Raw genomic sequence first — 17,604 nt, forward strand, 5'->3', positions numbered from 1 at the left:
ATTGTGTGTGATCTGTAAGCCATTAGGGCAGATGAGGCTTCACTGAGGAAAGATCATCTGTTGTGGTTCATACAGCAGCCAAAAGGGTGAATTGGTGTGACAGGGTTGAAAATGTGCCGTTCCACTTTCGGCTCCAATAAACTGATGGAAAAAATCATAACACCAAAAAATAATCAGTGTGGAGTAATGAAATTTTGGGAATATATATGTCTGAGTAAAATATTTAAGTAATTAACACTGCAAGATCACAGGTCAATGTAAGTGGGAGATAGGCTATTGCTTGTTGTGTCGTGCAGGTGCCAGACGTCAGTTTGTGGGATGGAGTTCCATGCCTGTTGCACTTGGTTGGTCACTACTGTTTGTGGAAGGTGCTGTAGTTGTCGTCCCTTGATTTCACATATGTGCTCGATTGGAGACTGACCTGGTGATTGAGCAGGCCAAGGCAACATGTCAACACACTGTAAATCATGTCGGGTTACATCAGTGGTATGTGGGTGAGCATTATGCTGGTGTAAAACACTCACTGGAATGCTGTTAATAAGTGGCACCACAGCAGATTGATGTACAATTTTGCAGTCAGGGTGCATGGGATAACCCCAAGAATGCTACTACTGTCACATGAAATCACACCCCAGACAATAACTCCAATTGTAGGTCCATTGTGTCTAACACAAAGACAGGTTGGTTGCAGGCCCTCAATTGGCCACCTCCTGACCAACACACGGCCATCACTGACACCGAGGCAAAAGCAGCTTTCATCAGAAAACACAAGACCTCCACCCTGCCATCCAGTGAGTTCTCGGGTGACATAACTGAAGTCTCACAAAGGGCGCTGGTCAGTGGAATGTATGCTACAGGGCATCTGGCTCAGAGTTGTCCATGAAGTAACCAGTTTGTAACAGTTCGTTGTGTCATTATGGTACCAACTGATGCTCAAATTGCTGCTGCATAAGTATTATGATGTAGCAGAGCCATATGCTGAACCAGATGGTCTTTCCTCCCAGTAGTACCATGTAGCTGTCTGGAGCCCAATCTTCTTGTGACCATATATTCTTGTGACCACTGCTGCCAGCAATCGTTTACAGTGGTGACATTCCTGACAAGTCTTTCTGCAGTATCACAGAAGGTTCTGTGATACTGCAGAAAGACTTGTCAGGAATCCAGCTTCTTGTAGCCCTATTACACAACCTCGTTCAAAGTCTGTGAGGTGTTGATAGTGGCATGTTTGTCACCTTAAAGGCATTCTTGAGTAACATCAACTCACCACATCCAATCTCAAAGGTAAATAATGCTCATGACTTTTAAAATGTGTATTTGCATAGTCATAGTGGCACTACTAATCCCACTGTTAAGTGACTAGCAGGAAATTTGAATAATCATCATCTTTCAGATGTGGTAACATGCCTGCCAACTTTCATTTATGTCACACAACTCCTCCTTGGTGCTGCAATTTGTTTTTACCATCAGTGTATTTACAGGATTAAGAAAAACAAAAGCTTCATTTTATGAGGCTTTTGATGATTTCATTATCCAGAACCTTAAATGTTATTATGATACAGCAAACTATGCTCTTGTTGCTGCTTCAGGTTCTTCATCTGAAGCCAACATGTGGACAGTTTTATTAATACTCAAATAGATAGTGAAGTCTCACAAGTTTTCATTAGCATTAGCATTAACATTTCTGTTACTGCTAGAGTTAAATGAGTTGTAGATATGCTTCACAGCATACATGAAAATACTCAATGATCATTGATTTCCTCAATCAAATTTTTCTATTAGAAAGGTTGCTTCTCTGTGCAGCTATGAATCTACATCTTCTCGGAGCATGTTGAAGATATTGATTTTGTCGCCGATTGCCATTTAGATTTACTTTTTCTGGGTATACTTTTTCACCTCTTAAACTTTCTCTTTCACTATTTAGATATATCAATGTAGGACATACTTTTCATTAAGCTGTACAATTTTGCTATCAATATCCACCCAGTCCTAAAGTCTATCATCTGACAAATTTCTCATCTGCTTGTTTAACTGTTTCCTCTGTTCACTCAAGGAGATAATTAATCTCCTCTCTTTGATGTATGTAGAAGAAGTTCTTTAAGTAAATTTGCTGTCTTGATTGGTATGTCTCTTAGTAACTCAGTTCATTTTTGTACCACCTCTAGATCCTGCTTATGATGTTGCTTTTGGTTTAATACAGACCACCTCACCTCTTCAGATAGAAGCTATGATAATTCTGCTATTGCTGCACTGCATGTCTAATTCTGTTATATAACTTCTTTTATTACACTTAGAAATGTCTCACAGAATGCTATCAATAATGAGATCACAAACAGTGGGATTTGACTCTGATCAAGAATGGAATCAATTGGATACTGTTTTAAGTAGATTTCATATGCCTTCTTGATCGATGTACATGACAATTGAAACTGAGACAGTCAGTCAAACAAGTGATATTCATGATGTTTTAATTATGACCTCAAAGAAATAAAGTTGTGTAATTAATTTTTTGTTGGTTTGCATCTACATGTCTGCAGTCATGGCACATATTCAATCTATGTACCACAATTCTGTCATGCACTGCCAAAATAAAAAGACGCAGCCCATTGATAAAGTGGAGTATCATATCATACTTTGTTTTCTGAATTTGATGATGGACAATGCTGCAACAGTCCATGCAGAATTGATGGAAGTGTGCAGTTGCAGTGCACCATCTTGCGATACAGTGGTTAGGTGACATAGACACTTTCAGTGTGGTCAAACGAGACTGAATGATGAATAACGATGTAGCAGACTATTTCTCTGTGAAGAATGAGGAATCACAAGACAAGTGGAGGCCGTGATGCTTGAAGACCAGTGTATTGACATTAAGAAAATAAAATGAAAATGAAAATTAGCTGTGGATGAGTTTTCAACATCGTGCAAAACATTTTGAACACGACAGAGGTTGCAGCCAGGTGGGTTCAATATTGTCCACAACCATTCAAAAAGCATGCTAACTGACACAGCATCTGAAATGTTGCAGCCATGTCAGACTGCTTCTAAAGCCACCTAATGACAATGAACAAGTGCTAGATGTAAGATTATGATCCCGAGACACAGAAGCAAACTGCACAGGATAAATATATGGATTCACCACCACCACTACCAGTAAACATGAAGATACAACTATCACCAGTCAGGGTGATGCTGAGTGTACTCTGGGACTGCTATGTTTTGGTTCAAATAGATAATGCCTGCAAGAGGCATGCTGTCACAGGAGCATACTACAGAAATCTCTGGATGAGATTACAGGACAAAGTGTTGTGTGAAGCTGCCAAAGGGCTTCTTTTGCTCCACATCACCACCTCAGCTCACTCTGAATAGGACACACAGTAACACATGCTGCTTGTTTGGGCTATCAGATTTCACCTCAACCTGTCATGTTTTCCTGCAATGGCACACAGTGACTTCTTCTTTCCACAGATGAGAGAGAACAGTCAAAATGCAGACTTCCAGAACCATGGTATCATTTAAGTAATCTGTTAGTGGGGAAGATGTCACATTGAAGGGTGTGCAGGTAGAAAAAGAATAACACCATTACCACATATCATGGCTGCAGTTAGATATACCCCCACCCCCCAAGTCAGTACTAAACTTGAGTGAAGTATCACTCATATAACATTTGCAGTGCTGAAATGACTCAGATACAGAACAAAACATCATCAAATGGTGTTTGATATTAAGACAAGGTAAACATACACACAAGAAATGTGTGTACTTATTATCAGGGTTATTCTAAATGATGGACTCATTTTCAAAAATTCATATGTATTCAAGTACAAATCCAAAATTAACAAGATTTATACGAGTTGAAAAGAGGAAGTTTCAAAGTTTTTGGCAGGTGGCAGTGGGCGGGCAGTGATGGTTTCAGAAGTGGCTGGTAGAGTTTGTGTGGCAATAGGGCCGTCATTCTGTTTTACTGTCAAGTTGTGTGTGAGATGGTGACTGTGGAGCACAAGGTTTTCTGTGTTATTGAGTTCGCGAAAAGTGAGGCGCAAATTGCTGAGCAGGGGGCATTTCATACCAAATTCAGTGTTCAACAACTCGCAAAAGTATTAGCCATTGATTTAAGCAGTTTAAACAGACTGTGAGTGTGTGAAAAGGAAGAAGCACAGGCAATCGCATGTATCAGAGGATGATGTCCAATGCATTCAAGAAAGTTTTGTGCGCAGGCCCACTAAGTCTACCAATAGAGCCAGTTGAGAACTTGGAATACCCCAACCAACTGTATGGAACATTCTGAGACCGCGTTTGCTGTACAAGCCCTACCGATTACAACTTGTGCAGGTTCTCGACCCCAATGACAAAGAGCGCCACTACGCGGCCATAAAAGCGAGCGCTGCCTGCGGAGCGGATCATTCGCGCTGCTGCTGCTGCACAGGCAACTGCATTGAACGCTGCCAAGATGCCATACAGAAGATATCGTCGCCGTCCAAGACAGACAATATATATAAAACAATTGAAGACGTCGAAATGACAACATCTGCCGCTGACAAGAAGAAAAATACCATAAAATCTGTCGCTGCACACTCTCTACTAGATGGACCTGCTGTCTTCTGTGGATTTTGTGGTTATGTGCTAGCAAAGATGGAGGATGACGCATTTCTATAGCGTGTAATTTTTAGCAGTAAATCAATGTTCCACCTTAGTGGAAAAGTTAACAGACACAATGTTCACTTATGGGGTTTGGAAAGTCCACATCCTCTACTGCAACACAAAAGAGGCTCACCGAAGATCAATGTGTTCTGTGTCATAACTCATACAAAGGTTTATGGACCATTTTTCTTTGTGGAAATAACTGTAATGGGAATCACGTGCCTGGACATGTTGGAACAATGGCTGTTCCCTCAAGTCATGGAAGATTCCCAGGACTTCATTTTCCAACAGGCTGGAACTCTGCTCCATTGGCTCTGTGATGTATGAGGCTTTTTGAATGACTCCCTTCCTCAGCACTGAATCGGTTGCAGGGGACTTCAGGACCTGGCTCTGCACTTCGGGTGACCAAGATCTCCTAATCTCACACTGTGAGACTATTTCTTATAGGGCTATGTGAATTAAACTGTTTATATCCCACCTCTGCCAACCACTCTGAACAATCTGCACAACTAGATCACTGCTGCTGTGCACTCAGTAACAGCAGATACGCTTTTGCGTGTGTATGACTAATTTGGCTAATGCGTCAATGTTTGCTGTGCAGCCAACAGTGGGCACATTGAACTTTTCTAACATTTATCACATTTATAATTATTAAATAATTATTAAAAACTAATTCAATACAAATTATTAAATTTATTAAATTGATATCAAACATTATGAAAAAAATTTTGAAACCTCATCTTTTCATTGGTATAAATCTTGTTCAGTTTGGATTTGTACTTGAATAAATACAAAGTTTTGAAAATGAGTCCATCATAATCCTGTACTTATAGGACAACCCTGTACTTATACCTCAAATTAATCAGACATAAGAAAGATCTGAGCCCATTTACTGAAAGCACCTGTCACATTTTGAACATGTTATTGCTTATGTGAATAAGATAACCAAAAGCATTAGATGTGTACTATGTTACACTACTGTAAACTTACAATGAAAAAACTTTACTGAAAATTTGGTAGAATTCTCCTTAAGAAAATTTTGAGATATATTTAACAAGGAAAATGGGATCCAGTAGATGGAAAGAGGAAAATTGAAATAAAACAAGCCCCAGTATTATGCAGAATATTACGAAAGAGAGGTCCCAGCCTCTGTCTACAAAACAGTTCTCATAATTTCCCTGTTGTGAAATTTGATTTATGAACATTATCCTGGCATTAGGAGAGAAAGTGGGTTCTGTTTCTCGAACTTGAGAACTTCGGTGTTTTCCTGAATAAGTACCTTGTGTTCATTCATTGTGGTTCCCAGAAATAGCTCAATGGGAATTGTGGGATGGTTTCTTTGAAAAGACTGATTTCTTGTCCTATCTTTTTCTAGTGTGAGTATTTGCCGAGTCTGTAATGACTTCATTTTCAGTAAGATGTTGTACATTAGTCTGCCTTCCATCTGTCCAACATTCCTCGCAGAGGAAAGAGCTTTGCACAAATTATTTGAATAACTTCACTCAGAAATTGAATTTTGTGTTCCCATATGGTTCTTCAGTGTAGTGTGAAGTACAGGAGTAAAACACTTACAGGTACATATACATTTGCGAGCAATGTCCTTAACAGTCCAGTGGGGAAAAATAAAAAATGAAACGGTGAACCTTGCCTGAGCATTCTTTGGACCACATTGCTCACAACTATGTAGACACCCTTATGCTCTCTAGGAAAACTGACAGCAGGTGTTTCACGCTGAGAAACATACATGCTTGCAGGCAATATACAACTTGCAAGTGTGTATACATTCAGAAATAAACATGATTTCATTATTTATTGTGGCTTCTGTGGGTGTTGTATCATTTCATAATAATTTTTTGTGGGTTCTCATTATTGATTTGATAGACTGATTTCCTCGATGACTGTGTTTGAGTTACCAGTTATGAAATCATCAAATCATTGAATACTTCAACATCCTCCTATCTACATTTAAGCAATGGATCATTGTGCTGCAAGTTCTTAAAGATAACTTTTGGAATGTACTTTGGTACTTCCTGTACTCGTGGATGTTCAAATTCCAATTACTTGCTTGTAAAGTAATCTCTCTCAGAACAAAATCTGAAAATATCTCATAAAGTAAAAAGGATTAGCAATGGAAAAAAATATTCATTACTGTTGATGGTGATTCTTGCTGTATGTTGTTGATGACCTAATTTGTGTGTGTGTGTGTGTGTGTGTGTGTGTGTGTGTGTGTGTGTGTGACGTCTAATGACTAGTCCTCATATGTGTGTGTGTGTGTGTGTGTGTGTGTGTGTGTGTGTGTGACGTCTAATGACTAGTCCTCATATGAAGTCACTAAGCTCTCCTAACTGACCCAGTCTGCTGTTACTTCTTCTATACTGACAACACAGTACCCACATTTCCTTTTATACTGGTGACATCCAGTGGTCAATTCCACATTACATAGGGATGTCTGATTAGCTGTGATCAGGTAGTGTATATTAATGATAATAATGTAGTTGTATAACATGATTATTAATTTCCAGGGTTGAGTAGTATGATCTAGTTAAATTGAGTTATGCGTTTTTTCTATCAGTTTTGCTTTATCCAGAAGAATGAATATTCTCTTATAAAGTTGGTTATTTTTATCCTGGAATAATCCTAAAGTGTTGTAAATTCAAGCCGCTATCTGCACAAATGTTAAGCATGTTCATTACTATCTACTGCTGTAAAAAAACTGACTTTTAAAAGATGTGACTTTGAAATTTTGATAGTATTGTTAATATAATTTGCATAGTTCTGGTATTTTATTTCTTCTTCCCGTATTTCTGATGCACCACAGACAAAAATAAATTGGGTGTGAGAGGAAGGTGGTGATTTCTCATCGTGACGATGGAATACCTTGTCCCCTTCCACCCTCTACCACCACGTTCAGTTAATGAAGTTAACTTTCAAATTTTTGTGTGGTTTGATTTATTAGGTCTAGGTGACATGTACAGCTTTTTCTAGGGAGTGGATTTTATCTTCCAAGTGAAAGTCCGAGAGGTCTGCAAAATACCAGTTGCCGTAACGCCAAAATTTGACCCAGAACAATTCCAGCAACAAATCTGTAACTGTTAGATTACTGGGAAGACAGCAGGTGCCATATCTGATGTAGATGTTCCAATAACTTGGTCTCTGTTACCTTTGTGCTGGAACATCGTGTGCAGAAGCATTGGTTGAAAGGAAGAGAATTTATTTATTCTCTTTCCTTTTGCAATGGAGGCATCTTAAGCACGAGGTCTGTTCAATAAATTCCAGAACATTCATAATTTCGTGCCAGTGGTGTGGTCGAGCGAAACGCAGTTGGCATCCCTGCACAACCCTGTGTTTAATGTGTAACTGCCGGAAGTTTCATTATTGTATGTCCCTTAGTTATCATTCAGAGCTGTACTGAGTGCGCGTGCACACCAAATGATGCAGGAAGCCTATGGTGATGAGTAACTAAACCTTACTCAGTGTTACAAATGGTTCACACAGTTTAAAAATGGCCAGACAGAAGTTAAAGATGACCCTCGTTCAGGACGCCTTCCAACGTCTATCAGCGACGTTGATGTCAGGAACATCAATGAAATTGTGTGTGCCAATCGAAGACTGACTGTCAGAGAGATTGCAGAAGAATGTAACATTTTAGTTGGGTCATATCATGAAATGCTGACACAGCATCTTCAAATGCAGCATGTTGCTGCCAAGTTGTTGCCACGGCTCGTGAGTCAAGACCAGAAAGATCTTCACTTTGCAGTCTGTGCTTTTGTATTGTGCAAATGAGAACGAGATATTCTATAAGATAATCGTAACTGGTGATCAGTCATGGGTCTATAGTTATGATATTGAGATGTGGAAAGGACAAAGATTTGCGACGATAGACGAGACAAAAGAAAATTCACAAATGGCGCTTCATGTGATCTGGCAAAAGCCATACCAAGACTGGAAGTGGAAACAATGTCGGGAGTGGTGTATCAATTGTGGAGGAGAGTATTTCGAAGGAGACCATGCACAATAAGTAAAAGGTAAGTATAGAAAAATTTTGTGGACAAATTTATGGAATTTTTTGTACAGACCTCGTATTTCTTCATGCATGTCTGAAAGAACACATGACCCACAGCTATACAGAGTACTTCAAAATTAATTTTCTGACAGCAAATTCAGATATCAGCTATTTTAGGTATAAATCTACTACCCATTACTGACGTGTGAAAATTTGTGCTGGACCCGGTCTTGAACCTGGGTTTCGGACCTTATTGTGAGAGGCTGCCTTAATTACTTCAGCTATCAATACAGGCTTCCTGGACCGACTTCCACACGTCACACTGTTTACATCCTTACACTGTTGCCCAAAAAGTCATCACCATCGTCTGCTCACAACGTTGCTTGGAATCCTGCAACAGGGAAGCAAATAGTGCTAGTGGTACAGGTAACAACTTGCCATATAGTTTGCACTGATCTGTTGGCAGGCACATGAAAATACTGAAAATGTAACTCAGCTTTGCAAAGTAGTAACATGTGCAGGTGCACACACACATGGCTACATTGACCCATCCAACGCCAGTGACCTGGCACTGCAGTCCACCTTTGTGTGTGTGTGTGTGTGTGTGTGTGTGTGTGTTGTATGACTGTATTGAATTCAGCTGACCATTTATTATCTATTGAAAATGAAGGAGGGCAAATTCCTTATAACCCTTCATCAACTTTCAATGAATTTCTGTTTTCACTGCCCAAAAACAGAATTTTAAGATTTCATATCATCATAGTTCAGCCATTTGAATGAAATGTGTGACACTTCATGCTGTGCTAGGAACTTTTCATCTTGTCATAGTATAGCAGTATTAAGATCTCATTGTTTCAGAGAATTAGAGCATTGTGACTAGTTATAATTATGAATTATTTTTTGTTAATCAAGATTAGCGAATCTAAAAATCTTCCGAAAAATTAATGTATTTGTGGTAATGAGCCACATTTTGCAAATATGCTATTATGAGATGTGAACCTCTAAAATATTATTCTTTCTATGTACCTTATAATTCTCACTTGAATTTATAATTTTCCAGAATATTTATATGAGATGCACCAGATGCACCCTATATTTACCTTGTGGTCCGCATCTGAGCCAGAACTTAGTCCAGTATTGCTTGCTTTGGCAAGTGCTGTTGAACATAATTCTCGTTCGCTGCATAATGTTCTTGCTGCTGCTAACCCGAGCTTTGTACAGGTAAACAATCGTTTTTCTACATTATTAATAGTATCTTCAAGAAAGTATTTTTTGTTTTTCATTACTTTTTATATTTTTAGCCATTGAAGGAGTATCTGCTGTACATTCAAGCAGTGAAAGAAGCCCTGCAACGCCGAGATGCCTTTGAAATAGAGTATGAGTTGGCAGTGGATGAGCTTAAGAAAAAAAGAGCAGAAAAGGAACAGGTAACAAAATCCCACCTAATTAATCCATAATTAACTGTAAGTATTAAAAGTTAACTAATCAGTTAATGTTAGTAAGATTACTCTTCATTTCAAAACAGTCTATCTTCAAATTACATTAGAAACATGTTACCTGACTCTGTTCATCGACTGAAATATATGTACTAGTCCTCTCTGGGTTTTAAAAAAATTCAGTATGATTTCGCAAACAAATAAATTTGAAGAAATGGATTGCAGAATCCTACTTGCTTTTGTGTGTATATAAAAAGTAAAAGAGAGCTTTTATTTGTGATGAAATGTATTTCAACAAAATATGAACAATATGGGAGAAAATCATGTTAAACAGTCATTACATTGACAGCTTCAGTTGCTGAAGTGAACAGGTGACAGCAGATGTATGGATCAGCATGTTTCATCTGGAAGAGTTTCTTGCTGAAGGGAAGAACAGCAGTGTCTGTTAAAAATAATTTATTTAAATATGCATGGATTCAGGTGTTTATCCTAATGGCAACACTGGAATGAATGTAATTGCACTACAGCTGCAGTTTTGCAAAAGGGGTATTTGAAACTCATAATTTATTTAAAAGACTACTACACCATTGGAAAGAGCAGCCCTTAATTCTATTGTCAATTGTGTTGGAAACTTGCACCAGACTATCTGTTAGATACGAGACAAGTGCTTGACAGTATTAGTTGGGTCAGTGGGCAGGTCATGTGTGGTGTTTGATATTATCAGCATCTTTTGCAGATTGAATTTGAACATAACTATCAGTCTAAATTGGCACAGTGTCTGATTGTACTACTGTATAGACAAGAATGTAATACACTGCCTAACATGATGCAGACTACCCACCTTCTCTGCAATATTATCACAGGTGCTGTATGGTAGTCATCCAAAATGTTTCTTAATTCTTTTGTCATAATTTTCTATAGATGCCAAACAGTAGTGGCTGTGAGATACAAGGAAACTGTGAGGAAGTTATGATTAAGGATCATGCTTACTATATCTGTAGCACATCATAGGTATCCTTAACTTTTGTTTTGTGCATAATGGTGAACACCTCGGGGAATTTGGGAGAAGTGCCAGGGTTTTAGTTTAGGGTCATAAAGTTTTCTGGAAACCAGTCAGCACCACAAGTGTATTGTTCCTGTAAAGCCTCAAAAACATGCTAAAGTGACATAAATAGATGTGATGTTCAAAAATGTTTCAGCTTCCCATAATAGTTCCACACAATTGAATGAGCAATTCACTGAAACTGTGATTGGCTTTAATGGATCTCCAGACATTATTGTCATCAAAGGCAGGTCTTCGGAAACTGACAGCAAAGTAGTTTCATGGTGATGTTTCAGGACACAGGTTGCTTGACTGAGTGCAGTTGTTAATGGAGAAGGTGAAAGTATTGAAAACCTTTTACTTTTTTTACATCCAGAGGAGTCAGAAACAGCTGATGTGTTGGACTTGACTGAAAGATTATAGAATTTGACTCTAATGCAAAATATCTTGTTGGGGACTGTGGTATCATCTATTGATACCACCCCATGGGCATCAAAGTTGGCAATGTAATTGTAAGTTTCCGTCAGACGCTGATAGTGGTCGCGCGGCATCTGGTGGACCCAATGGAGCATGCCCGCTGAGCCACATCTCCGGCAGCTTGGTACCACAAGCACTCTTTGCCGCTGCATTATAGGATGGCTGGTGGCAGGTGAAACCCACTCGCGCTTGGAGCATCTGCACTACATGACACTATGTCCAGTCATGGCTCGGAGACCGATGTTCGTGCTTTAGTTCAGAGAGCCTAATAATTGTTGATATTGAGAACTGGATGTTATTCCTTGCTGCAGTGTTTGTAATGAGTCGTCATATGCTTGGAGAAATACAAGTTAAGTAAATCTTCTGTTTACTCTGCGAACTTGGTCACTAATCATTTCTGCTCCTGTCTGGCTTTCCCATGGTGACAGTCCGTGCACCACTCTGTAGCCCACCTCTTCTTACTGTTGTGTATGAAGTTTTACACAACAGGGACATTGTATAATAACAGATCTGCACAGTACCTTGAACTACAGGAAAGATTTTATGCAAGGATATTATGAAAAATACCTCTTCGAAATTGCTAGAAGGCTGGCTTAGCTAATGGGAACACCATCATTAATAATCAGAGTGTTGAGAGAGATCAAGCAATGGGGTGGAGTAGTTGAGGCACTGGACTCTGATTCAGGAGGAGAAAGGTTCAAATCTCTGTGTAGCCATCCTGATTTAGATTTTTCACGATTTCCCTAAATTGATTGGAGTGAATGCTGGGATGGTTCCTGTGATGAGGAAATGACCAATTGCGCCCCATTTTTATCCTCAGTTCACGCGTGTGATCTGTTCTAATGACGACATCATTGAAATGTCTTCAAACTCTAATAGTCCTTCCTTTTTGTTGTGCAGAGCACTATATAGATACAGCCATGTTGAACTTCAGCAACTAATCAGTCTTAATGCTTTAATTGAGATGTATTGGACACATTACACTTTTTATTTTTTTAAATAGTTGTTCACATTCTATTGGTCCTATTTATGTCATGCTATGGCATTCTTGGTGGTTGCCTGGTTTACAGATTGCCACTCATTGGTAGACGTTTAACTTATACAAATTGACAAATTTTATTTGTATAAGTAAGTTGTTAGATAAGCTGGTTTAGTTCTGACTTAAATTGGCTTACTAACTATAAGGTTCTTTTCAAAAACACTATGATTCTATTGGAAACATAGGGGATATGAGGATAGGTTTACACTCATTATGACTCTTGGCTAATGGAGTCTCTCTCTTCATATATGGCATCATTGACTTGGAAACTTACTCCCAAACTGCCTGGTGTATTTACTGCCTTATAAACACTTGCTCCACGTAATTCACTCCAGCAACATGTTCTTTCAGTTTTCAAAAGTGTCACCATTTTGCCTCATCTCGTATTTGTCTACTTATATACCTAGCCACTTCAGGGATCAATTTGAAATACACTGTCTAGTGTGCTGCAATAGTATGCATCATTCTAATAACAAATGGCAGAGTGCACACATCAAACGTACCATCCCACAAACAAACACGATCCAAAACTTAGATGTTTCTATTAACCATCTGTTTCAAAGTTAACATTGTAAGAAGACTGCAATTTTAACTTTCAGTGGTCTTGAGTGATGGAGTAACATATTTATATGTTCTAGTTTTAGTTTTTTTTAAATTGCTTGCCAATCAGTTATGAGTAAACAACAAATTTGAACTTTGCCATTTATGATGGTATAAGATATTAAAATTTGTATGTCTATGAGTCTGGAATGGAAGCATTATTTGGTATCAAGGTGATAAAGTAGTCCAGGATATCCAGAACATCCTTCTCGACTTACTTAGGCTGGGGAAGGCGGAAGCAGGTGCCGAGGTTGTGTGTCACAATCCTCTGTTCATTCTGCCACCCCTGCATGCTGTCACTGTTGAGGTACGGTCATGTGTTGACTGGAAGAAGAGTGGCTGGAAGTGGCAGACAATAAATTGTCTAGTAAAGTCTACAACACAGCAGTGGCCCACCTCCTTCAAACCACACAGGCAGGATGAGGTCTTCTTACTCATCTTCTAGGCCACAGCCCTATAACGCATGGCTTCTTGCTCCAGTGAGAAGACCCTCCAGTATGTGGTGCTTGTGGTGTACAGATCACTGTGTTTTATTTTCAGACCAGAGGGCAGTCACCAATTTGCTGACAGAGCTATCATTTATCTCAAGTGACATTCAAACAAATGTGCTTAGAGTTTTAAGGTTTTGTTATATGTCCAACTTGTTTCCTAAAATTTTAGAGAGATATTCTTAATGTGTTAACAGGGTGACTGGCTCACCCATATTTTTTGTAACTGGTCTGCCAATCACATTTCTCTGTGCTGTTGTTTTAGCTATACCGTCATTTTTCTTATGTTTTAGTCCCAGGTTTAGCATCTTTCACCCTTTCTCTCGTCTTATGGCATGTGAGATAGAGTAATTGTGAGTGTCCGTGCACATGGTTTGGGAGGGAGTATATGAGTGAGTCTCATTTTTAGGATTATGCCTCATGGTGTGACAACATTCTTAGCCCTTACATTTGTGTTTGTTTGTTTCAATATTTGTAAGGACGCTGATAACCTCACTGTTGAGTGCGCATAAACTCTCAAAGCGTGCACGCACATGCGCGCGCACGTGCACACACAAATAAAACAATTACCTAGTGGGGCAACAGATCTCTCATTAATTAGAGCAACATATCTGGAGTGAATCTTAAGACATCCCCTCAAAGAGTATGTCAAATAAAGTTACATTTCAGACTTAAAAAATTTCAGTTGTTTTCTCGGGTCTTGACATTGCCATCCAAAACACTGCCAAGCCATGACACTGGAGCATAAGCAACCCCTTCACAGGAGATGGCTTCACAGGAGATGGCTTCACAGGCGATGGAGACACTGGATCACCATCACACTTGGCCAGTGTTCTGTGTCCACGCTTATTTAATCCTCAAAGTGTGCACAGTTGTGTGATCCCTGTCTACTAGCTACTAACTACCTAAAGTAAGTTTTCAACTTTCACAAGCATCTTTAGTTGACCTAAGAGGATAGTAGTGGAGCATGTTATTCCTGAGAATCTCGTGCTACACTACACTGTGGAGGGGGGGGGGGGGGGGGGGTTGATAGCTTGATACCAGGATAGAAATGAAGCTAAGGTTGAGTAGATCATCGGCTTTATTTGTTTCCCAGGCCAAGTTGCCTTTGGATCCGAAGTCAAATCTGAAAGGGAGACTGGATCTTCGGTACCTCATCTGTCGTACATGTGTTGAACAGGCAAATACTCCAGTTCACTGTTCACTCTCTCTTGGATTCACGAAACTAGTGTGAAAAGGAAACTTGGTGTAAAATGCGTTAGCCTCTGGAATAAGCTTTATGAAACTAAATACCTTTACTGTGAAATAAAAACAAAATTATATAAAGGCAGTCTATTCATAAATGCACATCTTCGCAGATCCGTGGATCCGAGCAGCCTGCCCTGCCTCCAAGAAACCACTACAAAGTTCTGTTTGCATTCTTCTTAGTGTATGTATGAGCCATAATTTGTATGTAGCAGTAATAAGGTGGTGCTCTTCACTGTGGGCAACAACTTTAAGTGAGATTGCCAGTATTTTGTTTGTCCCAATAACAGTCAAATGTTCAAAGTTCTTTGATACGTCATATGCAAATTTGGAGGGCAACTTTCCTTGCTGACAACCCTTTTTGCCCTAAAGTGACAGTGCACATATGGTGTCGGCTTAAATTTACTTTTAGAGGCGCATTGTGAGACTGAACTGTAAAAACTGCTCTTCTCCTCTTCATTTTTAGAGGCACAGCATGCTCTGCTGAACTGCACTTGATTGCAGATTTTCTTTTATGTCAGTTAATACTGTATGCAGTACATAATGATTTCCTGTGGTCAAGAAGAGAGGTTTCTGATTACTCACATACACTATGCAAGTCATGAGAGTGCAGCAATTTTTTGTTTGCTGCATTTGTTTTGTAAGTTTGCACTTTTCAAATACTTCTTGAATTTCTCAGTTGCTTTTGAGTTTGAGTGCTTGGCTGAAAGGTGGAGACTCAATGGCAGATGAAAATGAAAGATGAATTCCTGTTAAGGGGAGCTGGAACGATCCACCACCTCCATGTTAATTTTAGCAGATAGAAGGAACATTTTTTCCAAAACCATTAAACACATTGCTCTGAAATTTGGACTACATGTTCAGTGAATATTTCTCTAAAAAGTTATAATGCCATGTTAAGAAATATTTATTGGTTTTTGTTTTACAATTTTTTTAAAACAGATGCTTATTTTTTCTCTGAGATTTTGCACATTTTCTTCTATAAGTCTTGAATTATACAATATTTTTTTACAATTTGTTATAAAAACCAAGGAAAAGAAATAAACAATATTGTCTATAAATGTCATTGATATACTGTTAGCAGTTTTTGAGAAAATATTCCTCAAAGATGAAAATTTTAAAGTTACAGGAAGTGGCTTCAAAAGTTTTTTAATACGTTCCTGTCCCATATGATGGATTATCAGCATCATCCTCTTTTCCAGCGTTAGTTTCCTTTTCACTGGTCTTTTCTTCCCTTTTGCTGCATGTTGTAAGCTTTTGTCTCTTCTTCCTGCACCTCTTAGTCTTTCATCAATTAGGCACATTGTGGAAATGGTGTTGTGTCCTGGTTGGAAACCTAAACGTTTCAAAATAATCACATTTGATAATGTTTCCTTCATTGTATGGTGCCACTGCATCATACACTTCAAAATGCAGTGTTTTTATCTGTACACACACACTTTTGGGAATCCTAATCCAAATTAAATTATTTACACTTTCATTTGGATTTTGTTTTCCCATGTAAACACGTTTCCAATAAACTTGGCTATGATAAATCTCTGAATATGGGCTTAATTGCATTAATTACAACATTTTTATGGGCATATTCCTTTCCTGATTGGTACTTACACCATGAGTCATCACCAGTGGGACACAGTGCATGTTGTGGGTGCTCATTTGTTGATACAGTATGAAAAAATAATGCCCATACTCCTCTCCTCATATGCTCAATGCTTCTTGTATTTTGCCTAATTGCACCCCATAATAACTCTGCCGCCCCCCCCCCCCCCCCACTCCCCCGCCAGTGAACCATAGACCTTGCCGTTGGTGGGGAGGCTTGCGTGCCTCAAAGATACAGATAGCCGTACCGTAGGTGCAACCACAACAGAGGGGTATCTGTTGAGGGGCCAGACAAATGTGTCGTTCCTGAAGAGGGGCAGCAGCCTTTTCAGTAGTTGCAGGGGCAACAGTCTGGATGATTGACTGATCTGGCCCTGTAACACTAACCGAAACGGCCTTGCGGAGGTAAAATAGTCCCCCATTTGGATCTCCGGGAGGGACTACTCAAGAGGACGTCGTTATCAGGAGAAAGAAAACTGGCGTTCTAAAGATCGGAGTGTGGAATGTCAGATCCCTTAATCGGGCAGGTAGGTTACAAAATTTAAAAAGGGAAATGGATAGGTTAATGTTAGATATAGTGGGAATTAGTGAAGTTCGGTGGCAGGAGGAACAAGACTTCTGGTCAGGTTAATACAGGGTTATAAATACAGAATCAAATAGGGGTAATGCAGGAGTGGGTTTAGTAATGAATAAAAAATAGGAGTGCGAATAAGCTACTACAAACAGCATAGTGAACGCATTATTCTGGCCAAGATAGACACGGAACCCACGCCTACTACAGTAGTACAAGTTTATATGCCAACTATTTCTGCAGATGATGAAGAAATTGATGAAATGTGTGATGAGATAAAAGAATATATTCAGGTATTGAAGGGAGATGAAAATTTAATAGTTATGGGTGACTGGAATTTGAGAGTAGGAAAAGGGAGAGAAGGAAACATAGGTGAATATGGATTAGGGCTAAAAAATGAAAGAGGAAGCCGCCTGGTAGAATTTTGCGCAGAGCATAACTTAATCATATCTAACACTCGGTTTAAGAA

General features: G+C 39.1%; 1 protein-coding gene across 1 annotated transcript in view; it reads left to right on the top strand.

The window, feature by feature from the left end:
• LOC124555126 (sorting nexin-7-like) overlaps positions 1-17,604 on the top strand; it is a 127,072-nt gene that overhangs the window by 53,127 nt on the left and 56,341 nt on the right. The window contains exons 6-7 of the mRNA XM_047128930.1: positions 9,699-9,859; positions 9,940-10,065. Of these exons, the coding sequence (XP_046984886.1) occupies positions 9,699-9,859; positions 9,940-10,065 (287 nt within the window). The remainder of the gene's footprint in view (positions 1-9,698; positions 9,860-9,939; positions 10,066-17,604) is intronic.

The sequence above is a fragment of the Schistocerca americana genome, chromosome X (genome assembly GCF_021461395.2).
Source record: "Schistocerca americana isolate TAMUIC-IGC-003095 chromosome X, iqSchAmer2.1, whole genome shotgun sequence".
NCBI lineage: Eukaryota > Metazoa > Arthropoda > Insecta > Orthoptera > Acrididae > Schistocerca > Schistocerca americana.